We start from the raw sequence: 27,945 nt of genomic DNA, 5'->3' as shown, positions 1-27,945 counted from the left end.
CAATTTTCTGGATTTTTTTTTTAACGATTTGTTCAAGAATATATGCGTCTTTGAAAAAAAAAAAACACAAAGCAACTTCCTGTTTAACATCGGGTGGTTTGGCTGGTGATTTAAAGTCAGTTGGAAAATATAGTTATTGTTACGTTTATTGCCATGTTTGCATTAATCGCCAACTCAGCTCATATCTATAATAATTATATGTAAATAAATAAATAAAGTCTCAAGGATCACTGAATAATATACGATACATATTACAACTTTTGATTAATCCAAATTAATTTCAGACATAAAATAATGCAGTTTTAAGCCCCAATTTCCGGGTAAACAACACTGACTTCCGGTTTATGCCCCGCCCACTCCGATTAGATATACTGTACTCGCTCATCTTTACTTTGTAACGCATTTTGTCTACAGCATTATACAACGTCATATGAAATATGCAAATTAGATGACGTCATGTAGCGAGGTCTACGACAGCCAATAGCTACTTTTCATACTGAAAAGTTTCCAACAATGCAATTGTTGGAAGTAGTTTTGTATACGCTTATACCCACCCGATGAAGGTAACTTGAAACGATCGATAGATTTGGTTATTGATGGAATTGAACGTTTTCGCCACCTGTAGCTGCTACTTGATGAAACGGCGATCACCTTGGTAATGAATGGATCCACGTTAGGAGGTCAGCCCCTACGTCAGCTTCACTGTTATGTTCCGGCATTCGAGCGCGTCGTTCGCTCCTCACAGCATCTCCCACCATGATGGCTTCTGACTTCTCTGACATCGAGGCGTTCTTGGACGGACACCCGGACCTCTTTGAGGAGTATCTGGTTCGAAAAGCCAAGTGCGAGCACATTAGCAGGTGGATGAGGGAGCACCAAGCCCCTAAAGTATCCACAGTCGAGGAGAGACGCGTCCCAGCGAAGGACCCCACTCTCTGGCCGGCCAATCCGGACGCTCTCCGTCGGAGATCGTCTCACTTGGAGCTTCGGCGCAACTTCGCCCGGTCCAAAGCCACCACGGCGCACCGAACCTACGACGAGCACGCCAGCTTCAGCCAGCAGGACCCCCAGTCCAGCATGAGGCGACGCGCGCTCCTGCGTAAAGCCAGCTCCCTTCCTCCCACCACCGCGCACATCCTCAGCGCCCTGCTGGAGTCCAGAGTCAGCGTACCCCAGTACGCATCCACAGCCACGGACCACAAGTGTCGACTCAGAGAGACCAATGAAAGGGAGTTCTTCCTGGAGCTGGTGAAGGACATCTCCAACGATCTGGACTTGACCAACCTGAGCTATAAAATCCTGATCAACGTGTGCATCCTAGTGGAAGCGGACAGGTGCTCCCTCTTCCTAGTGGAGGGTCCTGCTCACAAGAGGACTCTGGTGTCCAAGTTGTTTGACGTGCACTCGGGCACCACAGTCAGACCTTCATCCAGCACCCTCAACTCCAACGAGGTGCAGGTGCCTTGGGGAAAGGGCATCATTGGATACGTGGCGGAGCATGGAGAGACCGTCAACATCTCCAACGCTTATGAGGTAAAATACTTCCATTGTATCATCCAGTTGGAAGTACTGCAGTACCTGGTTATCATCTGTCAAATCAATGGAGTATTATATTATTACAATATATGCACTATTATGCAGATTTTAACACATTTTGTTTGCAAATACTTTAAGTCACGCAAATGTGGAGGTTAAATACAGTTTCTGCATGTTTTTGTATATTGTTTACTTTATATAATGTGTATTTATTAGACACTACAGCTTCCTGTTGGACATCTCCACTACCTTCCATTATCTGTATGGTCACTATAACAAATTTGCATTTTGCAACTTTATTTATACTGTCCTTAATCACAAAAGAGGGCTTTATTATGGGTTGTGTCGGATGTAGTGTATTTATGGTAATGCTAATGGTTTTATTTCATTTGAACATGCATCAGATTACAATTGAATGCATCACATAATCAGTTCACAGTTCCACATGTCCGAAAAGAGTAGGAAGAAGCAAAGCTTATTAAATCATACCCCTCCATCTGGTACTTTTATAATCAGGTACTGTAGGAACTGTAACAGGAATTTGTTCACTTCCTGCTTTCCTAATATAATACTTTACTTTACTTTACTGTACATTATTTTTTTAATTTTAATATTTAAATTTTAATTTTAATTTTTTTGTCACATACTGAAGGAAGAAGCAAAGCTTATTAAATCCTACCCCTCCATCTGGTACTTTTATAATCAGTTACTGTAGGAACTGTAACAGGAATTTGTTCACTTCCTGCTTTCCTAATATAATTTAAGTATTTTTTTACTTGCTTTACTTTTTTTACTGTACATTATTTTTTTAATTTTAATATTTTAATATTAATTTCGATATTAATTTTAATGTTAATTTTAATATTAATTGTAATATTGATTTTAATTTTAATTTTTTTGTCACATACCGAAGGAAGAAGCAAAGCTTATTAAATCCTACCCCTCCATCTGGTACTTTTACAATCAGTAACTGTTACATTTGTTCACTTCCTGCTTTCCTAATATAGTTTAAGGTTTTTTTTTTGTTTTTTTTTTTGTCCCGTACCGAAGTACGAGGTGATATGACCATCCAATGACATAATGTGTACCATAGTAAGTGTCAATATAGTGATATATATATAGCACATCATGACTGGTTCAAGACTCTTCATCCTTGTATTTAGCAAACATCAACTGCTTGTATTGTTTCTTGAATTGGCTCATCGTTGTGCATTGTTTGAGTTTTTAGTATTTATAATGGATGGTTGTTGTTTTTCTTTATCTTTATATACACATACATGTTGCTCTACGTACATGGCTTTTATTTACTGGTGAGCCCTGTATAGAGTCTTATTCTTCTGTCGTGTCCTTATTTTTGACATGACTGAAGTAATTATTATGACACATTATGTCATGCTCAATAGCTGTGCTCATTGTTGTGTGTAATGCCAGTGTACAAAACACGGGTCAAAGATAATGTTATGAATGGTTTATGATATATGTAACTGTGTGCCTTTCATCCCAGGACCATCGCTTCAGTGACGAGATAGACAAGTTAACAGGATACAAGACTCAGTCCATTCTCTGTATGGCTATCTGTAATAGTGACGGAGAGGTCATTGGCGTCGTACAGGCAATCAATAAAAATCCCACCGGAACACCTTTCACTGAGGACGATGAGAAGGTGAGGGGAAAACGTGAAAAACACATCTGTGTACTTCTTGGTATATTCCATCCTGGTATTCATATTCTTGTTGCTAATGAGTGGTTTGTATAGCTATTGTACTTTTGTTCATTGTATGAACAGATAATGATACCTTCACCCTGACCCTCTGCAGGTTGTTGATGATGGCACAATTGTTTTTTTTAACAGCTCTCACAATTGTTCCGTAATCACCTGCTTTGATGTTTTCACCGGTTTCCCTTTTTGATATATTTTATTTAGTAAAACAGCGATGTATTTCTTCTTCTTCAGGACATTCTAAACGGTTCTGATTGACTTCCCATCTTCTGTCAGATTCACAATTACTCGTTTTTCCCGCATAGACGGCTCTCTGGTTTTTGGTTGTTTTTTAACGGTAATGGTTTTATTTCATTTGAACATGCATCAGATGACAATTGAACGCATCACATAATGAGTTCACAGTTCCACATGTCCAAAAGGAGTAGGAAGAAGCAAAGCTTATTAAATCCTACCCCTTCCATCTGGTACTTTTACAATCAGTAACTGTTACATTTGTTCACTTCCTGCTTTCCTAATATAATTTGTAAAAAAAAATTTAAAACTTGTTTTTTTTAATATAGTTTTTTTTATTGTTTTATTAATTTTTATATTTTTAATTTAATTTTCATTTTTTTTATTTTATGTTTTTTTTGTTTTTGTTTTTAATTTATTTATTTTTATTTTTTTTGGAGGTGATATGACCATCCAATGACATAATGGGTACCATAGTAAGTGTCAATATAGTGATATATATATAGCACATCATGACTGGTTCAAGACTCTTCATCCTTGTATTGTTTCTTGAATTGGCTCATCGTTGTGCATTGTTTGAGTTCCTTACTCAATCCATTCCATAGTTTGATTCCACAAACTAAAATGCTATGGCTTTTTAACATAGTCCTCGCATATAAGTGTTTCAAATTTAGTTCTTTTTAGAAGTTTTTGCTTCTAGATGTGGTCAACACAGACAAAACCGATCCTAAACAATCCGAAAACTGAACGTCGACATTCAGTGGTATTTATAAATTGAATAAGTCATGTGATAGGACACACCAAGGCAACAAAAAAACACCCAAATGTAAAGAAATTTACCTCACTCTTCCAGTACTTCCGGGGTCACCAGGGGTCGGCAACCTTTACTATGAAAAGAGCCATTTTACCCTCTTGCACACTAAAGAAAAATAACCTGGAGCCGCAAAACATATGTTTAAAACAATTAGGGAGTATCAAAGTAGTTCAGATAACAAAAGACGAGTTGGAGTACTCTTGCTAGTATTGGAGATAAACTTACATAAATATATGTGTAAAGTACAGTAAACTTACCTGATTTGCTTACTCTGGCGCAAACAAGTTCCCACCAGTTTTTTTTAAAAATGATCTCTAATATATTTTTTGGAATTATCAAGTAGTTCTGGGAAAGTATTACTTCACCATTCAGTGGTGCCCAGCCAATCACAGGGCACATATAGACAAACAACCATTCACACTCACATTCATACCTATGGACAATTTGGAGTCGCTAATTAACCTAGCATGTTTTTGGAATATGGGAGGAAACCGGAGTACCCGGAAAAAAACCCACACATGCACGGGGAGAACATGCAAACTCAGGGTGGAATTGAACTCGGGTCTTCTAGTTGTGAGGCCTGCGCGCTAACCACTCGAACGGCGTGCAGCCCATGGTAAAGTATTACTTATTTTCCTTCATGTTTACTTGTGTGAGAGAGAACTGAATAGCATCCTGTCTGCTGTCCGAACTCAGTCAGGATGCATTCATGGTCTCACACAAAGTTGGATTTTTTTAAACTCATTACAAAGACATGCATTTTCCCCACTCGGGTGTTAAAAAATATTCAAACATTGCAAAGGGAGCCACAACAAAGAAGCTGAAGAGCCACATGCGGCTCTGGAGCCGCAGGTTGCTGACCCCTGGTATATACAGTACTGTATGTACTCGCTATATTACATTCTGTATATTGCACAACTGTCTCCAGACCCTTTGGGAAGTTGAACCCCTGGTCTCACAGCGATGTTCAAGCATTTGTCCACTAGGTGGCAGAATGAAGTTGTGTAGAAAGGTTAGACCAGACCAGGCATTTAAACCTCCTTGAAGCCTACATTATTATCCAAATCAATATAGAGATGTAATATAGCGAGTACATACAGTACTGTATATACCGGGGGTCAGCAACCAGCGGCTCCAGCGCCGCATGTGGCTTTTCAGCCTCTTTGTTGTGGCTCCCTTTGCAATGTTTGAATATTTTAACACCTGTGTGGGGAAAATGCATGTCTTTGTAATGAGTTTTAAAAATCCAACTTTTTGTGAGACCATGAATGCATCCTGACTGAGTTCTGACAGCAGACAAGATGCTATTCAGTTCTCTCTCACACAAGTAAACATGAAGGAAAATAAGTAATACTTTACCATGGGGCTGCACGGTGGATGAGTGGTTAGCGCGCATGCCTCACAGCTAGAAGACCCGAGTTCAATTCCGCCCTCTCTATGTGGAGTTTGCATGTTCTCCCCATGCATGCGTGGGTTTCCTCCCACAATCCAAAAACATGCTAGGTTAATTTTAGACAATTTTCACTGATCAAGACAAACTACGGCTAAATAAACAGGCTGCACGGTGGTTGAGTGGTTGACATGTTGGCCACAGTCAGGAGATCGGGGTTCGAATCTCCACAAATCTCTGTCACAAATGAGTTAGTAAGTGTGTATTGTATGTATTGTGTTGAGGGCTGCACGGCGCTCAAGTGGTTAGTGCACAGTAAGGAGACACGAGTTCAATTCCACCCTCGTCCATCTCTGTGTGGAGTTTACATGTTCTCCCCGTGCATGCATGGGTTTTCTCCGGGTACTCCGGTTTCCTCCCACACTCCAAAAAAAAAAACATGCTAGGTTAATTAGCCACTCCAAATTGTCCATAGGTATGAATGTGAGTGTGAATGGTTGTTTGTCTATATGTGCCCTGTGTGTACCCCGCCTCTCGCCCAAATGCACCTGTGATAGGCTCCAGCATAAGCAGCATAGAAAATGAATTGATGGATAGTAATCAGCAGTAGAACAGAGGTAAGTTTCAGGAAAATATCAGTTCCTGACTAAAAAAAAAAAAAGGGAGAAAAGCCATTATTTTCACTTTGACACAAATATTTGTATCTTTTGTGCAAATAACTCAAATGGCTAAACAACAATACCAACATAAACAACACAAAAGGTGTTCTAAATGAGTGTGAATGGTTGTTTGTCTATATGTGCCCTGTGATTGGCTGGCCACCAGTCCAGGGTGTACCCCGCCTTTCGCCTGAAGACAACTGGGATAGGCTCCAGCATCAGGAAGTGTGTTTCACATTGAGTGATGTAAAGAGTCGGTTCAGTCTGTTTAAGTGTTCCACACCCATAACCCAAATATATATATTTTGTATTTTAACATGTTTAATGCCTTTTTTTTTATTGACAATCAGGTGCTGCAGATGTATCTACCCTTCTGTGGAATATCCATATCAAACGCCAAGTTGTTTTCTGAATCTCGCAAGGAGTATGAAAGGAGTCGGGTGAGAGATTAAACAATAATATATTGAATATATTGAATGTGAATGTGAGATGACTTATAGATCGTCCATGTTTTTTTCTCAGGCTTTACTGGAGGTGGTCAACGACCTGTTTGAGGAGCAGACCGACTTGGAGAAGATCGTGCGGAAGATCATGCAGCGAGCGCTCACTCTCTTGCAGTGCGAACGCTGCTCTGTGCTTCTCCTCGAGGACATCAACTCACCAGTAAAGCCAAATAAGAAGGTCAGTTTGCTTACCATGATGATGCCTTTGTGTCTCTCTCTTTAGGTTGTGAAGTTCTCCAAGACGTTTGAGCTGATGTCCCCCTTGAGTAATATGGATCGTGACATCAGGTGATGGATGAATGACAATGGAGGACCACGGAACCTCCAGTGATTATTTGTATTCTGACTCGAGTGTTTCATTTGTCTCACCTCATCCGTATATCAGCATGGAGAAGCTGTCTTGCTCTGATTGGCTGATCAATAACAGCATCGCCGAACTGGTGGCCTCCACGGGACTCCCAGTTAACATCAGCGACGTGTGCCAGGACCCGCGCTTTGATTCAGAAGTTGGTTATTTTAGAAGTTCTCTCGTTATTACGACAAGCGTTTAGAATGGATTTATGTGGAATTTTCAGGAAATGTTGGAATTGGGATATGGAAGAACCGATTAAATTTTTGGGGGTGATCTGAGTCACCGTCTGAATCCAGGATGCTATATACTTTTGCTATTTCAATGGGTAGACACAAATAAACACATACACTATCATGCTCGGTGTTAGCATGCTAACATTGGCATGTTAATATTAGCATAGTAGCATTTTTTTGGGCATTTTCATGGGTAGACACATATGACCACTTAGCACTATACTGCTAGGTGTCAGCATGTTGATATTAGCATGATAGCAATGCTAACATGCTAATGTTGGCATGCTGACACCTCGCAGTATAGTGCTAAGTTAGTATAGTGTATAGTATAGTGCAACATTAGCATGTTAGCATTGCTATCATGCTAATATCGGCATAGAAGCATTTTTAGCCATTTTCAAAAATAGACACTAGTATGCCAGGTGTGGCTGCACGGCGGTCGAGTGGTTAGCGCGCAGACCTTACAGCTCGGAGACCCGAGTTCAATTCCACACTCTGTGTGAAGTTTGCATGTTCTCCTCGTGCATGAGTACCCGGTTTTCTCCGGGTACTCCGGTTTCCTCCCACATTCCAAAAACATGCTAGGTTAATTAGCGACTCCAGATTTGTCCATATGTATGAATGTGAGTGTGAATGGTTGTTTGTCTATATGTGCCCTGTGATTGGCTGGCCACCAGTCCAGGGTGTACCCCGCCTCTCGCCTGAAGACAGCTGGGATAGGCTCCAGCACCCCCGCGACCCTCGTGAGGATAAACAGTAGAAAATGAATGAATGAATGCTAGGTCTAAGCTTGCTAGTTAGCTTGCATGCTAACACGACCATACTAGCATTTTTTACGATTTTTCATGAATATGACCTTCACTACTATGCTATCATGATAGCTATCATTCGTCCCTATCATGCTAGGTGTTAGCATGCTAACAAATATACTAACATTTTTAGCATTTGCGGAAGTAGGCCCTTATACAAACACATAGCGCTATTATGCTAAATGTTGTCATGCTAACATCGGCATGCTGGAGTTGTTAGTATTCTTGAAGTCATTCAAACCCCTCCGTGGTATGTTTTCATGATCAAGGAATCGAAATATGTGCGGAAGATAAAATAAATGTAGGAACAATATTTATGGTCTGAGGTCTGAGGTGCTTTTCTAGTTATGATTTGGTTTGTTGCTTTCTGTCACCGTCATATCCACACACTTTTTTTTCTGCTTCTAGGCGGATCAAGCATCAGGATTTCATATCCGATCGGTGTTGTGTGTGCCTATCTGGAATATAACTCATCAGATTATTGGTAGGTTTGATCAGAATTATTATATATTGTAAAAAATGTTGTTATTGGTAGGGGTAGTCTATATATTATATACTATTTTACATTTTTTTGTATATTTATATATATATAAACTAGTGGGTCTTACCTGGTTAGTTGGTTGCAATTCATTATTAAGTCAGCAGTTGAATCCCATTCAGGGCAAAAAGGGCAAAATTCCATATACTCAAGAAATTCTTATAAAGCAATCATCTGATCTGTTTTTTTTAGATATCCACAATATGTATTTTGTCTCTTATTATTATTATTGTCTCTAATTAATTGTCCAAGGTCGGTCAATGTGGCATTTATAATTGAGTCCCTTGAACTCATGGTGTTGATCAACAGCATGTTGAATCTATCTATTCAAATTATATTTCATTCATATTTCATTTTCCTCTGCAGGGGTTGCACAAATTTTGAATCGCCTCGACAGGAAGACCTTCAATGACGCAGATCAGAGACTGTTTGAGGTTTTTAATCAAATCATTGATTAAATCAATCAAAACACTGAATGCATACTGTATTGTTTACATTGAGGTTGATAAAATTGAGTGTGAATGGTTGTTTGTCTATATAGCTGTGTACCTGCCTCCTAATGTTGGATTAAACACTTACAGATATGCAAAATATATCTTTTTGTTAATTTTTCTTTGTTTTTTTTGTCATTTTGTTGGAAGGCGTTTGTGATTTTCTGTGGACTGGGCATCAACAACACTATGATGTACAATCAAGTGAAGAAGACGTGGGCCAAGCAGTCGGTAGCGCTGGATGTGAGCAAGATTTATTGATATTTCCTTTTTCCAGTATTTTCTTTACATTTTTTTGTGCTATGTTACTGCAGAAAGATAATAACTGCAACAAAACATAGCCATAATGTTAAATAAATCACAATAATGTCATGGCCACCACCACGGTGCTACATAATCATAATAAGCCCATTTTATGACCAAGCGTATGGCAGGAAAAGTAAACTATGGAGAGAAAAAGGTCTGGTTTGGGTCACAAACATAAAGATTTCAAGACCCACTAATGGAAAAATAAGTCCACAATATAAAAATATTTTTTTCAAATGATTTCGATAGACAGATAGATAGATAGATAGATAGAGAGAGAAAGAGAGAGAGATGGATGGATGGATGGATAGATAGAAAGAGATAGATTGAGAGAGATAGAGAGAGAAAGAGATGGATAGACGAATGGATGGATAGATTCAGAGAGAGAAAGAGATAGCTTGAGAGAGAGAGAGAGAGAGAGAGAGAGAGAGAGAGAGAGAGAAAGAGATGGATGGGTGGATGGATTGATAGAAAGAGATAGATTGAGAGAGAGAGAGAAAGAGATGGATGATGGATGGATGGATAGATTCAGAGAGAGAAAGAGATAGCTTGAGAGAGAGAGAGAGAGAGAAAGACATGGATGGGTGGATGGATTGATAGATAGAAAGAGATAGATTGAGAGAGAGAGAGAGAGAAAGAGATGGATGATGGATGGATGGATGGATTCAGAGAGAGAAAGAGATAGCTTGAGAGAGAGAGAGAGAGAGAGAGATGGATGGGTGGATGGATTGATAGATAGAAAGAGATAGATTGAGAGAGAGGAATGGATGGATGGATGGATGGATAGATAGATAGATTCAGAGAGAGAAAGCGATAGATTGAGAGAGAGCAAGAGAGAGAGAGAGAGAGAGAGAGAGAGAGAGAGAGATGGATGGATGGATGGATAGAAAGAGAGATTGAGAGAGAGAGAGAAAGAGATGGATGGATGGATGGATAGAAAGAGAGAGATTGAGAGAGAGAGAGAGAGAGAAAGAGAGAAAGAGGTGGATGGATGGATGAATGGATAGATAGATAGATTCAGAGAGAGAAAGAGATAGCTTGAGAGAGAGAGAGAGAGAAAGACATGGATGGGTGGATGGATTGATAGATAGAAAGAGATAGATTGAGAGAGAGAGAGAAAGAGATGGATGATGGATGGATGGATGGATTCAGAGAGAGAAAGAGATAGCTTGAGAGAGAGAGAGAGAGAGAGAGATGGATGGGTGGATGGATTGATAGATAGAAAGAGATAGATTGAGAGAGAGGAATGGATGGATGGATGGATGGATAGATAGATAGATTCAGAGAGAGAAAGCGATAGATTGAGAGAGAGCAAGAGAGAGAGAGAGAGAGAGAGAGAGAGAGAGAGAGATGGATGGATGGATGGATAGAAAGAGAGATTGAGAGAGAGAGAGAAAGAGATGGATGGATGGATGGATAGAAAGAGAGAGATTGAGAGAGAGAGAGAGAGAGAAAGAGAGAAAGAGGTGGATGGATGGATGAATGGATAGATAGATAGATTCAGAGAGAGAAAGAGATAGCTTGAGAGAGAGAGAGAGAGAAAGACATGGATGGGTGGATGGATTGATAGATAGAAAGAGATAGATTGAGAGAGAGAGAGAAAGAGATGGATGATGGATGGATGGATGGATTCAGAGAGAGAAAGAGATAGCTTGAGAGAGAGAGAGAGAGAGAGAGATGGATGGGTGGATGGATTGATAGATAGAAAGAGATAGATTGAGAGAGAGGAATGGATGGATGGATGGATGGATAGATAGATAGATTCAGAGAGAGAAAGCGATAGATTGAGAGAGAGCAAGAGAGAGAGAGAGAGAGAGAGAGAGAGAGAGAGAGAGAGAGAGATGGATGGATGGATGGATGGATAGAAAGAGAGATTGAGAGAGAGAGAGAAAGAGATGGATGGATGGATGGATAGAAAGAGAGAGATTGAGAGAGAGAGAGAGAGAGAAAGAGAGAAAGAGGTGGATGGATGGATGAATGGATAGATAGATAGATTCAGAGAGAGAAAGAGATAGGTTGAGAAAGAGAGAGAGAAAGAGATGGATGGATGGATGGATGGATGGATGGATAGATAGAAAGAGATAGATTGAGAGAGAAAGAGATGGATGGATGATGGATGGATGGATGATGGATGGGTGGATAGATAGAAAGAGAGAGAGAGAGAGAGAAAGAGATGGATGGATGAATGGATAGATAGATTCAGAGAGAGAAAGAGATGGATGGATGGATGGATGGATGGATAGATAGAAAGAGATAGATTGAGAGAGAAAGAGATGGATGGATGATGGATGGATGGATGGGTGGATAGATAGAAAGAGATAGCTTGAGAGAGAAAGAGATGGATGGATGGATGATGGATGGGTGGATAGATAGAAAGAGAGAGGGAGAGAGAGAGAGAAAGAGATGGATGGATGGATGAATGGATAGATAGATTCAGAGATAGAAAGAGATAGATTGAGAGAGAGAAATGGATGGATGGATGGATGAATGGATAGATAGATATTGTGCTTTGCATTCATTTACATTATTTGTTTTTTGCCAGATGTTATCCTACCACGCTACCTGCTCAAAGGTAGAAGTAGACCGTCTCAAGGTAATCAACACGACATGACGTATTTGAATGTTAACAAACGTTCTTGGCATCTACCATGTGACTGACAGCCATCTTTCCCCTCCTTTTAAAAGGCAGCTAAAATCCCCCTGAGCAGCGAATTGGGTATCGATGAGCTTCATTTCAACGACTTCTCTTTGGACAACGATGCTATGATCACAGCTTCGCTTAGGATGTTCCTGGAACTCGGGGTGGTCCAGACTTTCAAAATAGACTATGAGGTGAGGGTCTGTTGTAGTAGAAATAGCGCGAAATAGCCGTTAGCGCGGAAAAGTAAACAACCCCACTCTCAAACTGTCGTCACGATAGTAAGCTTGAGTGTAGTATTTTTAATACTACAATTTCCTACTACTACATACTACTATAATTTCCGCCCATTTATAAAATCAAAAGATGCTTCAAAGTTAGATTTGATTAGCTCTTATTATTACTTTTTTTTTTTTAATATTACATTAGAGCCCTCTAGGCATGAAATAGTACCCCTATATCAAAATACTCCAGATATTACATTTAGCCTACAAATGGTATTGTTTTTTTACGGCCAATTTATAAATCCAAAGATGCTTCAAACTTAGATTTGATTAGCTCTTACTATTACTTTTAAAAAAAATGTATTACATTAGAGCCCTGTAGGCATGAAATAGTACCCCTATATCAAAATACTCCAGATATTACATTTAGCTTACAAATGGTATTGGTTTTTTTTACGGCCATTTTATAAATCCAAAGATGCTTCAAACTTAGATTTGATTAGCTCTTATTATTACTTTTTTAATTTTTTTTATTACATTAGAGCCCTCTAGGCATGAAATAGTACCCCTATATCAAAATACTCCAGATATTACATTTAGCTTACAAATAGTATTGGTTTTTTACGGCCATTTAATAAATCCAAAGATGCTTCAAACTTAGATTTGATTAGCTCTTATTATTACTTTTTAAAAAAAATTTATTACATTAGAGCCCTCTAGGCATGAAATAGTACCCCTATATCAAAATACTCCAGATATTACATTTAGCTTACAAATGGTATTGTTTTTTTTACGGCCATTTTATAAATCCAAAGATGCTTCAAACTTAGATTTGATTAGCTCTTATTATTACTTTTTAAAAAAATTTTTATTACATTAGAGCCCTCTAGGCATGAAATAGTACCCCTATATCAAAATACTCCAGATATTACATTTAGCTTACAAATAGTATTGGTTTTTTTCACAGCCATTTTATAAATCCAAAGATGCTTCAAACTTAGATTTGATTAGCTCTTACTATTACTTTTTTTAAAAAAAGTATTACATTAGAGCCCTCTAGGCATGAAATAACACCCCTATAGTCACATTTACACTCATATTACCCAATATAGTAGACATAATAAGAGTAAATAAGGCCCCTCAGAACATGACAACACCGTCAAAATGATTTTTAAAGGTGTTCTGAATTCAAATCATAATCATATTTTTGACTTATCGTGGATCTGACCTGTCTTTTATCAGGTTTTGTGCCGCTGGCTTCTCACAGTGAGAAAGAACTACAGAACTGTGGCCTATCACAACTGGAGGCACGCCTTCAACGTCTCCCAGTGCATGTTCGCTATGATCACAGTAAGTTCCCCCTGCAACATGGCCGTCAACCCTCAACGGTTTATTTGTGTTGTCCTAATCAATTAACACGTGAAGTCATGTGACCCGTTCACCGGTGAGTCATAAATGCTCTCAAAACAAACCGCTGTATTTTAGGATTTATGCGCCCTTCCAGCGTCTAGCTTCCCTTGAGCTGACCCATGAGATATTTGCCCGACTGCCCCCCATCTCGTTTGTTATTGCTTGTGGTCTCTTTCTTATGCCCCATTGGTGTTCTTTCAACAGTTTAGGTCATATTACACACAAAGCAGCAAAAATATGTGGACATATACCTCTGATGAAAATTTTTATTACATTTTATAATCTGCAATCTTGCATGTTCTCCCAGTGCATGTGTGTTTTTTTCCCTACAGTACAAAAAAATGCTAGGTTAATTGCCTGTAGATATGAATGTGACTGTGAATGCACCAAGTGTGAGCTCCTAATTTGTGGAGTTGCATCATCACCTCTCTGTGCCTCTTGTTCAAAAAAAAAATATATATATGTATAACAATACAACCGCTCACTTGCAAATTTCTTTGTTTTGCAAAGAAAAACAAATTTTCATGCATTTCACAAACAATTTTTTTCCATTTCTGTAACATTTTTATCAGTTTTTTCAGTATGTGGAATCAAACTATGGAATGGATTGAGTAAGACCCTCAAACAATGCACAACGATGAGCCAATTCAAGAAACAATACAAGCAGTTGATGTTTGCTAAATACAAGGATGAAGAGTCTTGAACCAGTCATGATGTGCTATACATATCACTATATTGACAGTTACTATGGTTACCCATTATATGTCATTGTATGGTCATATCACCTCATACTTTGGTATGAGGTGCATTATTAAAAAAAAAAACAAAAAAACCTTAAACTGTATTATGGAAAGCAGGAAGTGAACAAATGTAACAGTTACTGATTGTAAAAGTACCAGATGTAGGGGTAGGATTTAATAAGCTTTGCTTCTTCCTACTCCTTTTGGACATGTGGAACTGTGAACTGATTATGTGATGCATTCAATTGTAATCTGATGCATGTTCAAATGAAATAAAACCATTACCATTACCATTACCAATTAATAAATTATAAGATTATAAAATTATAGATTATAAGAAAGCCCATCTAAAAAATCTTAACTAAAACTAAAATCTCTTACCATGCTGTTAACTACTCCCTTCAGAGAGCAGCACAAACTGGGTCTAACAAGGACAGAAAAACGACGCAGACAACTGTGCAAGAAGACAAATATCTGAGAGTGTGTAGTTTAACACAAAGACACCTTACAGGTCTTTTACCTGGGAGCAAGTGGCCGGGTTGAAAAAAAAAAAGTTAAGATCTAAGACCTTAAGACTTGTACCTTTTTGCAATTTTTTCAACCGGTCTTAAAATTTTGATCAGTATTATTTTAGATCTTAATGCCTCCATTACTTCTATTTGTTCATAGTCCGCCAGCTTCCAGGACGTTTTATCCGAAGCTGAGATTCTGGCTTTGATGGTTGGCTGTCTGTGCCATGATCTGGACCATCGTGGCACCAATAATGCATTTCAAGCCAAGTAAGACCTGAGTCTTACAACGTTGATGCTATTTTTTAAAAAGTGCAATTTTAATGACGCTGCTGTTCCTTTAGAACGGGTTCCGCTTTGGCCTTGCTCTACGGGACGTCAGCAACACTGGAACACCATCACTTCAATCATGCGGTCATGATCCTGCAAAGCGAGGTGAGGCCAATGTGTCTAATATGAGCAATGAGAATGAATAATAATAATATAAATAATAATAACTAAACACAAGGCAAAAGGGTGATGTTTTCTAAATGTGTTGTATGTATATATGTGTTTCTGGATGTGTCTATTTATGAAAATGGCTAAAAATGATAGCAATGCTAACATGCTAATGTTGGCATGCTAACACCTCGCAGTATAGTGCTAAGTGGTCATATGCGTCTACCCATGAAAATGCCAAAAAATGCTACTATGCCAATATTAACATGCTAGCAATGCTAACATGCTAATGTTGGCATGCTGACACCTAGCAGTATAGTGCTAAGTGGTCATATGTGTCTACCCATGAAAATGCCAAAAAAATACTACTATGCTAATATTAACATGCTAGCAATGCTAACATGCTAACACCGAGCATGACAGTGTATAGTGAACATGCAAACCTACAGAGATTGCCAAGGGTGAAATTGAACCCTGGTCTCCTAGCTGTGAAGTCTGCACGCTAACCCCTCGACCGCCATGCAGCCACACCTAGTATACTAGTGTCTATTTATGAAAATGGCTAAAAATGATAGCAATGCTAACATGCTAATGTTGACATGCTGACACCTAGCAGTATAGTGCTAAGTGGTCATATGCGTCTACCCATGAAAATGCCAAAAAATGCTACTATGCCAATATTAACATGCTAGCAATGCTAACATGCTAATGTTGGCATGCTGACACCTAGCAGTATAGTGCTAAGTGGTCATATGTGTCTACCCATGAAAATGCCAAAAAAATATTACTATGCTAATATTAACATGCTAGCAATGCTAACATGCTAATGTTGGCATGCTGACACCTAGCAGTATAGTGCTAAGTGGTCATATGTGTCTACCCATGAAAATGCCAAAAAAATACTACTATGCTAATATTAACATGCTAGCAATGCTAACACCGAGCATAATAGTGTATAGTGAACATGCAAACCTACACAGAGATGGCCGAGGGTGAAATTGAACCCTGGTCTCCTAGCTGTGAAGTCTGCGCGCTAACCCCTCAACCGCCATGCAGCCACACCTAGCATACTAGTGTCTCTTTATGAAAATGGCTAAAAATGATAGCAATGCTAACATGCTAATGTTGGCATGCTGACACCTAGCAGTATAGTGCTAAGTGGTCATATGTGTCTACCCATGAAAATGCCAAAAAAATATTACTATGCTAATATTAACATGCTAGCAATGCTAACATGCTAATGTTGGCATGCTGACACCTAGCAGTATAGTGCTAAGTGGTCATATGTGTCTACCTATGAAAATGCCAAAAAAATACTACTATGCTAATATTAACATGCTAGCAATGCTAACATGCTAACACCGAGCATAATAGTGTATAGTGAACATGCAAACCTACACAGAGATGGCCGAGGGTGAAATTGAACCCTGGTCTCCTAGCTGTGAAGTCTGCGCGCTAACCCCTCGACCGCCATGCAGCCACACCTAGCATAGTAGTGTCTCTTTATGAAAATGGCTAAAAATGATAGCAATGCTAACATGCTAATGTTGGCATGCTGACACCTAGCAGTATAGTGCTAAGTGGTCATATGTGTCCACCCATGAAAATAGCATTGCATGCTACTATGCTAATATTAACATGCTAGCAATGCTAACATGCTAATGTTGGCATGCTGACACCTAGCAGTATAGTGCTAAGTGGTCATATGTGTCCACCCATGAAAATGCCAAAAAAATACTACTATGCTAATATTAACATGCTAGCAATGCTAACATGCTAATGTTGGCATGCTGACACCTAGCAGTATAGTGCTAAGTGGTCATATGTGTCTACCCATGAAAATGCCAAAAAATGCTACTATGCTAATATTAACATGCTACCAATGCTAACACCGAGCATGATAGTGTATAGTGAACATGCAAACCTACACAGAGATGGCCGAGGGTGGAATTGAGCCCCGGTCTCCTAGCTGTGAAGTCTGCGCTAACCACTCGACCGCCGTGCAGCCCGACGATTAACCGGTAATTAAAATAATCTCAGCCCAAACCATGTGAAAATGCAAACTCCTTGTGCACTCTACTAAGAGTTATTCTTCTGTTTTAGAATAGTTAATCTAGCGATTAACTCATATTCACTATGAATAGACTTTTCGAAGTACAATGACTTTTTCCTCAGAGGTCAAACTAATACTGTAACCTCGGAGTTCATTAATTGGTCCTATGGGGTATATTAGTGCGGACTGAACCCGAAGCAACACAAATTGACTCCCAATGTACTCAATTCCTGACAGTGATTGGTTATCTAATAGAGGTTGAGGTGCATTTGACTTCTTATAAACAAGAGTCTCTTTGTCCATTATCAAGAGCAGCCTTCTCTATGGATTCATCTGACCATAGCACATACACATGTTGCTAATTAACTATCGCTAATGACAAGTTGATGAGACAGTGAGCGATGACTTTAGCCGATACACTGGACATTTTAGCTGCTATTACTCATCCTTGCCTGCGATAGGATTTATTTTATTTTTTTTTCCATAATTGATGTTTCAGGGTCACAATATCTTTGCCAACCTCTGCTCCAAAGAATACAGCAACATGATGCAACTATTAAAGCAGGCCATTCTCTCCACAGACCTCACTTTGCACTTTGAGTAAGTAGTCCTTTCAGGGCATTCACAAGCCAAAGCGGGAAAGATTGAGTTATCTATTCACTTCTTTTATTCCACATGTTTATGTAAAAAGTCTTGCTGCTTTTTTATTCCCCCCCCCCCAACATCCTTGACTGTCTTTCTCCGATTTGAAAGGCGTAGGAGCAAGTTCTTTGAATGTGTTCTTGCTGGAAAATTCAGCTGGACGGATGAAAAACACAGAGAGGTGCTCAGGTATTTTGTAGAAAGTAAAAGTATGTAATGAGTAGAAATCAATAGTTTGAATGAGTTTTGTTGGTCTTTGGCAGATCCATGTTGATGACGGCTTGCGATTTGGGTGCGGTCACTCGGCCTTGGGAGATATCCAAACAGGTTAGAGACTCAATCATGTTGCTTAGTTCCGTTTTTTTTTTACAAAATACTTCACTACTTTGCATGGTTTTGGTTGCGGTAATTTATCGCGGCCGATAGGTTCCCAAAATAATTCCCAATTTTTAAAAATATTATATATGTCTGAAGGCTGTAAAACCAATCACCATACTCACCATATCATACTTTTCCTAGACTAGCATTAACATTATCTCACATTTCTCTTATTTAAACACTCTCAAAGTTCAAATTTCTTTTGAATTTTAATTATAAATTAATTGGACACAAGAAATTATTAAGTGAGTCACACATATTTCACACCTCTGACTGTGTCTCGTCCTGGCAACATTCAGCTGTAGCATTTTTATGTCCTTGTTAAAGTTAGAAAAAGCTAACCTTAGTCAAGTTAGCTTCTTCTTCTATTGTTTATTGGCGGTTAGCAAGCAACTCACGACTATGGCTCACACAGTTTACTAGCAACCACTGACCGCAACAGGAAGTGGCATGAAGGAGATTGATTGACAATGATCTACAGCCAATCAGGACGCAGAGCACAATGGGTAGGTTCTCCCTGAGGCGCCATTCGGCTGTAGCATTTTTGTATCCTTGTTAAAGTTAGAAGAAACTAACCTTAGTCTAGTTAGCTTCTTCTATTGTTTATTGGCGGTTAGCAAGCAACTCACGACTATGGCTCACACAGTTTGCTAGCGACCATTGACCGCAACAGGAAGTGGCATGAAGGAGATTGATTGACAATGATCTACAGCCAATCAGGACGCAGAACACAATGGGTAGGTTCTCCCTGAGGCGCCATTCGGCTGTAGCATTTTTGTATCCTTGTTAAAGTTAGAAGAAACTAACCTTAGGCTAGTTAGCTTCTTCTTCTATTGTTTATTGGCGGTTAGCAAGCAACTCACGACTATGGCTCACACAGTTTACTAGCGACCACTGACCGCAACAGGAAGTGGCATGAAGGAGATTGATTGACAATGGTCTACAGCCAATCAGGACGCAGAACACAATGGGTGGGTTCTCCCTGATGCACCATTCAGCTGTAGCATTTTTGTATCCTTGTTAAAGTTAGAAGAAGCTAACATTAGGCTAGTTAGCTTCTTCTTCTATTGTTTATTGGCGGTTAGCAAGCAACTCACGACTATGGCTCACACAGTTTACTAGCAACCACTGACCGCAACAGGAAGTGGCATGAAGGAGATTGATTGACAATGGTCTACAGCCAATCAGGACGCAGAACACAATGGGTGGGTTCTCCCTGATGCACCATTCAGCTGTAGCATTTTTGTATCCTTGTTAAAGTTAGAAGAAGCTAACATTAGGCTAGTTAGCTTCTTCTTCTATTGTTTATTGGCGGTTAGCAAGCAACTCACGACTATGGCTCACACAGTTTACTAGCAACCACTGACCGCAACAGGAAGTGGCATGAAGGAGATTGATTGACAATGATCTACAGCCAATTAGGACGCAGAACACAATGGGTGGGTTCTCCCTGAGGCACCATTCGGCTGTAGCATTTTTGTATCCTTGTTAAAGTTAGAAGAAGCTAACCTTAGTCTAGTTAGCTTCTTCTTCTATTGTTTATTGGCGGTTAGCAAGCAACTCACGACTATGGCTCACACAGTTTACTAGCAACCATTGACCGCAAAACAGGAAGTGGCATGAAGGAGATTGATTGACAATGGGTGGGTTCTCCCTTAGCCAATCAGGACTGTTGTGGTTCGTACATGCACATAAACACATACTGAGACACCCTCTGCTGATAGCAGTAGTAAACAGCACAAATATATCGCTCTAATACACCACAAGGACGCAGAACAAACATTTGCATTTTAAAAATCTGCGATACAGCAAATCCATATATGCATGTAATTATGCCTGATATGTACCAATGAAATATTATTGACGTCTTTAAGTGTATATTTTGTTGCACTTATGTAACGTGTCCATTCAGGTTGCCGAGCTGGTGACAAGTGAATTTTTTGAACAAGGTGACAGGGAGAGGTCAGAGCTGAAATTGACCCCAGCGGTAAGAACACCCACTCCTCACTCAAGTTTGTTGTTACTTTTTTTTGAGCCATGACGCAATTATTATTGAATATATTAATTGTACAATTATATAAATTGTAAAAATCTGACACCAATATTTATATTGTTTGTATACTTACATTATGTATTTATTTATATTTATTTCATTCTCCTTACTACAACACTTCTACAAAAGCTATTCAACAATAGGCTGGATAAATTTATTAATACAAACAAATTACTATAAGAAAGTCAGTATGGATACAGAGTTAATATTTCTCCATACCGCCAATCAAAATTACGGAGGAAATCGCTAATGCTATAGATCATAGAAAGTGTGAAGCCGCAGTATTCATGGATCTGACAAAAGCCTTTGCTACAATCAATCATGACAGGAAGCAATACGCAAAGCTAGGAGAAGTTCATATATTACGTGCGGAGTACCCCAGGGGTCAATACCGGGACCAAAAATTGTTCAACTGATGTGCATTTGTAGGCCATATTTGACCGCAATCGCAAAGATGAGTTACCTGCCCTGCAGTTAGACTGGATAGATGGCATCTGTAAACCTCTTTATCAGGTATTTTACACATAAGGCATCACGCATTTTATTGTTTTATTAACATAGCTAGTCAAATTCAAATGTATTTTTCCCCTCAGTCACTGCTGAAGCTTAACAGGAAATTGCAGCCAATGGTGGAAGGGATCGACGCCAACCGAAAGAGGTGGCAGGAGCTGTGCTCGTCTAACGAGCGCCCACGTGACGCCTCGGTGAACAATGAGAGCAATGAACACGGTCAGAACCCCGAGGCTGTGGAAGCCAGGAAGGAGTCTACTGTCAAACAAGCGGAAAACACCAAGTTGGGGTCAAAGGGTCATCAGGTGTGGAATTTGGAGCCACACAACACAGCTGGAGCAAAGGAGGAATGTTAGGTTTGGTATTACTGAAATTATTTTTAAAAAGTTGCAGGTGGGTCTAATCGTTTCCTGCATGCTTGATATCGATTTTCAAAGTAAAACGAAAGCACAGTTCGACTTATGTGGGAGCTCAGCCACACGCCCATGAAGAACATCTAGGCTAGCTTAAAGATAGTCAAAGCGGTAGAAAGGGCGGCACGGCGATCGAGTGGTTAGCGCGCAGACCTCACAGCTAGGAGACCAGGGTTCAATTCCACCCTCGGCCATCTCTGTGTGGAGTTTGCACGTTCCGTGCATGCGTGGGTTTTCTCCGGGTACTCTACGCGCTAACCACTCGACCGTCGCGCAGCCTAGATACAACCAGTTCTGGAAAATGAAGGAAATACATTTGGAAAAGGTGCAGATTCTGGAAGATCTGGAAAGCTTTTGTGTGTAGCTGCTCTATAGGAGTCCACAACTCAATACAAAGGGCCAAAAATTAGCATAATAGGTCCCCTAGATCACAAAGCTGAGATGCGTTGTTTTTAGCATGCTGCACGGCGGTCGAGTGGTTAGCGCACAGACCTCACAGCTGAGAGACTCGAGTTCAACCCCAACCTCGGCCATCTCTGTGTGGAGTTTGCATGTTTTCTCCGGGTACTCCGATTTCCTCCCACATTCCAAAAACATGCTAAGTTAATTAGCGACTCCAAATTGTCCATAGGTATGAATGTGAGTGTGAATGGTTGTTTGTCTATATGTGCCCTGTGATTGGCTGGCCACCAGTCCAGGGCGTACCCTGCCTCTCGACCAAAGACAGCTGGGATAGGCTCCAGCCTACCTGCGACCTTAGTGAGGATAAGCGGCATAGAAAATGGATTGATGGATAGTAATCAGCAGTAGAACAGAGGTAAGTTTCAGGAAAATATCAGTTCCTGACTAAAAAAAAAAAAAGAAAAAACGCTTTTTATGAAAAGACTTCAGCCTCTCTCTCCAAGACAGCTGGGATAGGCTCCAGCACCCCCCCCCCCCCCACGAACCTCGTGAGGATAAGCAGTAGAAAATGAATGAATAATTGAATAACCTGTTAGCATATCTTCATGTTTTCCTTTACCAATGAAAGTGATCCTTGCAGCCTATCATTTTTCACAATGTGTCCGTCGCTGGAAAAGTTTGGACACCCCTGATCGACTGTGTTGGGGGTTTTTTTTTCCCCCATCCCGAATGTATAGATCTTGTTCCTGAATGTGATGAATTTGTTGCCTTGCTTTCTTACCTTTTGCTGCATGGCCTTGCTGGGAATATCTGCAGCTTAACTGAGCCTTTGGCTATTGTGTAAACAGCATGTTCTTCAATCAGCTCTAGAACTGTGAGGCATGTATGTAAGCTGCATAAAGAATTAACACAATGGACCACATTATGTTTTTTTTTTATGTACTGTAGATCTCAAGGTTGTTTTCTTTTTCCTCAACCACTGTGAGTGTTGCTTCAAGCTGAAAACGTTGTATAAATGAGAAAGGTGACTTATTTGAATATGTGCTGTTTTTCCTTGAAAACCGTCTCTGTAACAAAAAAGTAGAGTTGTTTTCTGTATTTAGTCAGTGCACTGCATGCTGATTCTTGTTTGATACCGGACTTGATGCCTTTAACTGCCTGATGAGATTTGGCTTTGCATGACATTTCCCTCAAGGATGACAATATTTCTGCTGCTTGGTGTTGAGAATAGATTTTTTTTTAATAACAAACATATATATTTTACACTATAATTACTAAATTTATAAAATTTTCTTCCGCTGGATGCTATATTTTTCTGATTGGTGTCAATGTGGCAATTGGAAATAAAATACTTGAGATTGGCATATACTTGAGAAGTGATATTTCTTTCATTCTCTGACCAAAACCTGCCTGCCGACCAGGGGCGTCACTAGGTTCTAAGTACAGGGGGGGGCTGAGCCCCCTGGAGATGCACAGGATATGAATGAATGTAGTAGACATTCAAAAAAATCCAAAAAACAAATAACAAACAAAAAACGAGATATAACTTTCCTACTTTTGGACAGATTTAGTAGAGATACTCAATACTGAATTTATACAAGTACACACAATCGACACTGCAAAACCGCTGCTCAAGCTCTGCAACCATTCTGTCCAATGGACAGTCATTAATTATAGAATAATCATTATTATATTATTAATTAGCCTATTATTATTACTATCATCATTATTCTTCTTCTGATTATTACTACTACTACTAGTAGTAGTAGTAGTAGTAGGCTAGTATTAGCCTGCTTATTGGCTTGCTTATTAGCTTGCTTTTGCCCTATTTTATGAAATTTGTCAGATTTTTTTGGGTAAAAAAAAATGTACAAAAAATTTTTTTGTAAAAAAAAAAATCTATAAAAAATATCAAATTATTTAGGGGGGCTTAAGAACGTTTTAGGGGGGCTGAAGACCCCCTAAAAAAGGTCTAATGATGCTACTGTTGCCAACAAGTAAAACCTTTTTGGAACGGGTGGGACTTACCACAAAGCACATTTTTATTAGAGTGCATATGCACGGGATAATGAACATTTAAGGTTACTACTAAGTTACTACTAATAAGTAATTTATTTGTTCGTCTTGTGTAAAATACACCGTTTGGGATTGCTACTTTTTTGCATGGAAGTAGACTAATATGGCGTCAAACACGCACTGAGCACAAATAAAAATATTAAAACATTCACATGCATATTTCAGTTCCAAATGTGAAAATTTTGATGAAAAAAACAAAATTTTTTGTGTTGTTTATATTGGCATAGTTATTAAAATATTTGAACTGTCTGTCACAAAAGCAAAAAATATTTGTGTCAAAGTAAAAGTTATGTTCGAAATGCGTCTTTCCCTTTTTTTTTTTTTTTTTTAGTCAGGAACTGATATTTTCCTGAAACTGGCTTATGTTCTACTGCTGATTACTAAAGAACAACAAAAGGTATAAAAAAACTTTTTTTTTTCAGATAAAAGATTCGAGTCTAATCTTTCTGTTGCTAGGTTCTATTTTCATATAACCATAGAACACAACATTCTATCCGCCTTGAAAGAACAGTCAAAATGTTCTAAAATGGTCGCTTGTTGGGATTGAATGAATTAAAACCATGACAACAATCTTCAAGGTTTACGCTAACAAAGGTTCCACTGTAGCCTAACATTTGTATTTGAAAAGAAAATAACGGAAATCTGCCCTACAGGTACCAAATTTTGTATTGAATTGTTGTTAAGTTAGAGTGGGTGTTTTGTACGGCTGTGTGAGAAATTACAAGTCAATGAGAAGAAGACTTACGGGGTCAAACTAGTGATGTATTTGCCATGAAAACCTTTTTTGTGTGAATATAAAGTACATGAAAAAAAAATACATTCAAATGACCCATTCAACTTAGTTCTAACTCTTACATATGAATGTAAAGAAAGAGGCGTACAGAGAGCATATTACAGCGAGATCGCGCCCGTCCGTCATCACGTAGTCTCTTTTAGAGTCTCTTCTTCATCTGTGAGCGCTGTTTGATGTTGATGTTAATAAGGCATGGAGGTGAGGCCGCACTGTAAAGCCCGTTTCTAGCACAACATGGAGCTGCCTGGACCCAGCCAGCCAGAGCTGAGCCTTAATCTATAATTTAACACGGATTGAGTTGATTCTTCACGGGGTCGACCATCACCAGAGAGAGAGAGAGAGAGAGAGGGAGAGAGAGAGAGAGAGAGAGAGACTTCCAACCTCATGGACTTTCATCTCTCCATCTCTTCTTCCACCGGTTCCCACAGAGGAAGTATTTTACTTCTATTCAAGTCATTATCATAGCGTTGCATCACATGACAGCGTGAGCACCTCAAGGAGAGATGATGCAACATTAAAATAACCTCAATGTTATTTATTTCCTCTGATGTTTTTACCCCCCCCCCCCCGGTGTGGATGTGAAGCATGCTCTAATGAAGTCACCATTTACTGCCTATTAGGGACCGATGTCCTATATCTATTATTAAACAACAACACCATACAAATGTGATATTGGGTAGGCTTTAAATATTCATACGTACTCTCAATAGTTAAGGTAATTAATGGCTTAGCTGGGCTCCAAAGTGTGGCCCGGGGGTCATTTGTGACCCATGGTGTGGAACAATTACATTGTAGAAAACTACATACTGTAAAATGAGCAACTGAGCTACATAATCCAGTACAGGGGAAAACATGCTATCTTATTGCTATAATTCAGGGGTCTCCAAAGTGTGGCCCGGGGGTCATTTGTGACCCATGGTGTAGAACAATTACATTGTGTAAAACTACATAGTGTAAAATGAGCAACTGAGCTACATAATCCAGTACAGGGGAAAACATGCTATCTTATTGCTATAATTCAGGGGTCTCCAAAGTGTGGCCCGGGGGTCATTTGTGACCCATGGTGTGGAACAATTACATTGTGTAAAACTACATACTGTAAAATGAGCAACTGAGCTACATAATCCAGTACAGGGGAAAACATGCTATCTTATTGCTATAATCCAGGGGTCTCCAAAATGTGGCCTGGGGGTCATTTGTGACACATGGTGTGGAACAATTACATTGTAAAAAACTACATAGTGTAAAATGAGCAACTGAGCTACATAATCCAGTACAGGGGAAAACATGCTATCTTATTGCTATAATCCAGGGGTCTCCAAAATGTGGCCCGGGGGTCATTTGTGACACATGGTGTGGAACAATTACATTGTAGAAAACTACATAGTGTAAAATGAGCAACTGAGCTACATAATCCAGTACAGGGGAAAACATGCTATCTTATTGCTATAATTCAGGGGTCTCCAAAATGTGGCCCGGGGGTCATTTGTGACCCATGGTGCGGAACAATTACATTGTGTAAAACTACATAGTGTAAAATGAGCAACTGAGCTACATAATCCAGTACAGGGGAAAACATGCTATCTTATTGCTATAATTCAGGGGTCTCCAAAATGTGGCCCGGGGGTCATTTGTGACCCATGGTGTGGAACAATTACATTGTAGAAAACTACATACTGTAAAATGAGCAACTGAGCTACATAATCCAGTACAGGGGAAAACATGCTATCTTATTGCTATAATCCAGGGGTCTCCAAAATGTGGCCCGGGGGGCATTTGTGACCCATGGTGTGGAACAATTACATTGTGTAAAACTACATAGTGTAAAATGAGCAACTGAGCTACATAATCCAGCACAGGGAAAAACATGCTATGTTATTGCTATTATCCAGGGGTCTCCAAAATGTGGCCCGGGGGTCATTTGTGACACATGGATGATTTTTCATCGGCCTTCAGTACAGTTTAAAAATACAAAAAAACAAGAAAACTAACGACAGCGCGAAAAATAAAAAGAGATGAGTAATGTTACGGGAATAAAGTAGAAATAGAGGTGATGATGCAACTCTACACTAATGCATTTCACTTCGGAGCACTTTTAAGCCATAAAAAATGACGTGTATTTGCTAATTTGGATCATGTTAACAGACAAATCACAGAAGATTATTATTTTGATGTAAAACAACACCTTTTGTTGTTGTTTATGTTGGTATAGCGATTTAGACATTTGAGCTATTTCCACAAAAGATAAAAATATTTGTGTCCAAATGAAAATAATGGCTGAAATCTTTTCATAAAAAGCGTTTTTTCTCCTTTTTTTTTTAGTCAGGAACTGATATTTTCCTGAAACTTACCTCTGTTCTACTGCTGATTACTATCCATCAATCCATTTTCTATGCCACTTATCCTCACTAAAGTCATAGGTATGCTGGAGCCTATCCCAGCTGTCTTCGGACAAGAGGCGGGGTACACCCTGGACCGGTGGCCAGCCAATCACAGGGCACATATAGACAAACAACCATTCACACTCACATTTATACCTATGGACAATTTGGAGTCGCTAATTAACCTAGCATGTTTTTGGAAATGTGGGAGGAAAACCCACGGAGGGTGGGATCGAACTCGGGTCGCTAACCACTCGACCGCCGTGCAGCCTAGATACAACCAGTTCTGGAAAATGAAATAAATACATTTGGAAAAGGTGCAGATTCTGGAAGATCTGGAAAGCTTTTGTGTGTAGCTGCTCTATAGGAGTCCACAACTCAATACAAAGGCCCAAAAATGAGCATAATAGGTCCCCTCAATCATTTTATATACTATATATATATATATATATAACCTGTTAGTGGGCTGCACGGCGGAAGAGTGGTTAGCGCGCAGACCTCACAGCTAGGAGACCCGAGTTCGAACTGTTATTTATAGTGCATGACGTTCAAACGCGGAGGAGGCTAGCCACATGCTGATTGATGATTGACCGAACAGGGATGTTCAGCATCACCTTTAAAAGACACCTTTGAAGCTGCGGCATTGGGTCAGGAGATAAAGTTGTTTGGATGTTTGAGTCCCAGTTATCATGACAGCAAA

General features: G+C 39.4%; 2 protein-coding genes across 6 annotated transcripts in view; one reads left to right on the top strand and one right to left on the bottom strand.

The window, feature by feature from the left end:
* The window catches only part of spmip4 (sperm microtubule inner protein 4), a 43,024-nt gene that overhangs the window by 8,086 nt on the left and 6,993 nt on the right, over positions 1 to 27,945 (bottom strand). For 3 of the 4 annotated variants that reach the window (XM_078797614.1, XM_078797615.1, XM_078797617.1), the window contains 3 exons: positions 7,226 to 7,349; positions 7,049 to 7,117; positions 652 to 825 (listed from right to left, as the gene is read on the bottom strand). The gene's annotated coding sequence lies outside the window, so the exon portion shown is untranslated. Of the gene's footprint in view, positions 1 to 651; positions 826 to 7,048; positions 7,118 to 7,225; positions 7,350 to 27,945 lie in introns of those variants that run through there. The other variant, XM_078797616.1, reaches the window with a different exon arrangement.
* On the top strand, positions 441 to 23,368 carry pde11al (phosphodiesterase 11a, like). Of its 2 annotated transcripts, XM_058083515.2 has the most exons (20): positions 441 to 1,533; positions 3,041 to 3,199; positions 6,704 to 6,793; positions 6,876 to 7,016; positions 7,080 to 7,144; positions 7,242 to 7,362; positions 8,659 to 8,734; positions 9,155 to 9,222; positions 9,430 to 9,522; positions 12,128 to 12,178; positions 12,271 to 12,417; positions 13,690 to 13,797; positions 15,267 to 15,376; positions 15,451 to 15,541; positions 18,097 to 18,197; positions 18,351 to 18,428; positions 18,503 to 18,566; positions 20,530 to 20,604; positions 21,100 to 21,183; positions 21,264 to 23,368. In XM_058083515.2, the coding sequence occupies exons 1-20, from the start codon at positions 757 to 759 to the stop codon at positions 21,534 to 21,536; spliced, it is 2,772 nt and encodes a 923-aa protein (XP_057939498.2). In that variant the 5' UTR covers positions 441 to 756; the 3' UTR covers positions 21,537 to 23,368. The 2 variants fall into 2 exon arrangements, with proteins under 2 accessions (XP_057939498.2, XP_078653739.1); XM_078797613.1 differs by lacking the exons at positions 18,503 to 18,566; positions 20,530 to 20,604 and having other exon boundaries at positions 21,264 to 21,403.

Source organism: Doryrhamphus excisus, linkage group LG17 (assembly GCF_037039965.1).
Source record: "Doryrhamphus excisus strain RoL-2023G ecotype Guam linkage group LG17, RoL_Dexc_Guam_v1.1, whole genome shotgun sequence".
NCBI classification, from domain to species: Eukaryota; Metazoa; Chordata; class Actinopteri; order Syngnathiformes; family Syngnathidae; genus Doryrhamphus; species Doryrhamphus excisus.
This window is presented reverse-complemented; position numbering and strand designations above follow the sequence as displayed.

Bases quoted from the DNA above. Each gene is read 5' to 3' on its own strand.
- pde11al (XM_058083515.2), top strand. From the start codon at position 757: ATGATGGCTTCTGACTTCTCTGACATCGAGGCGTTCTTGGACGGACAC. The intron at 6,794-6,875 runs GTGAGAGATTAA...TTTTTTTCTCAG, and splicing joins AGGAGTATGAAAGGAGTCGG to GCTTTACTGGAGGTGGTCAA. The intron at 18,429-18,502 runs GTATTTTGTAGA...GGTCTTTGGCAG, and splicing joins AAACACAGAGAGGTGCTCAG to ATCCATGTTGATGACGGCTT.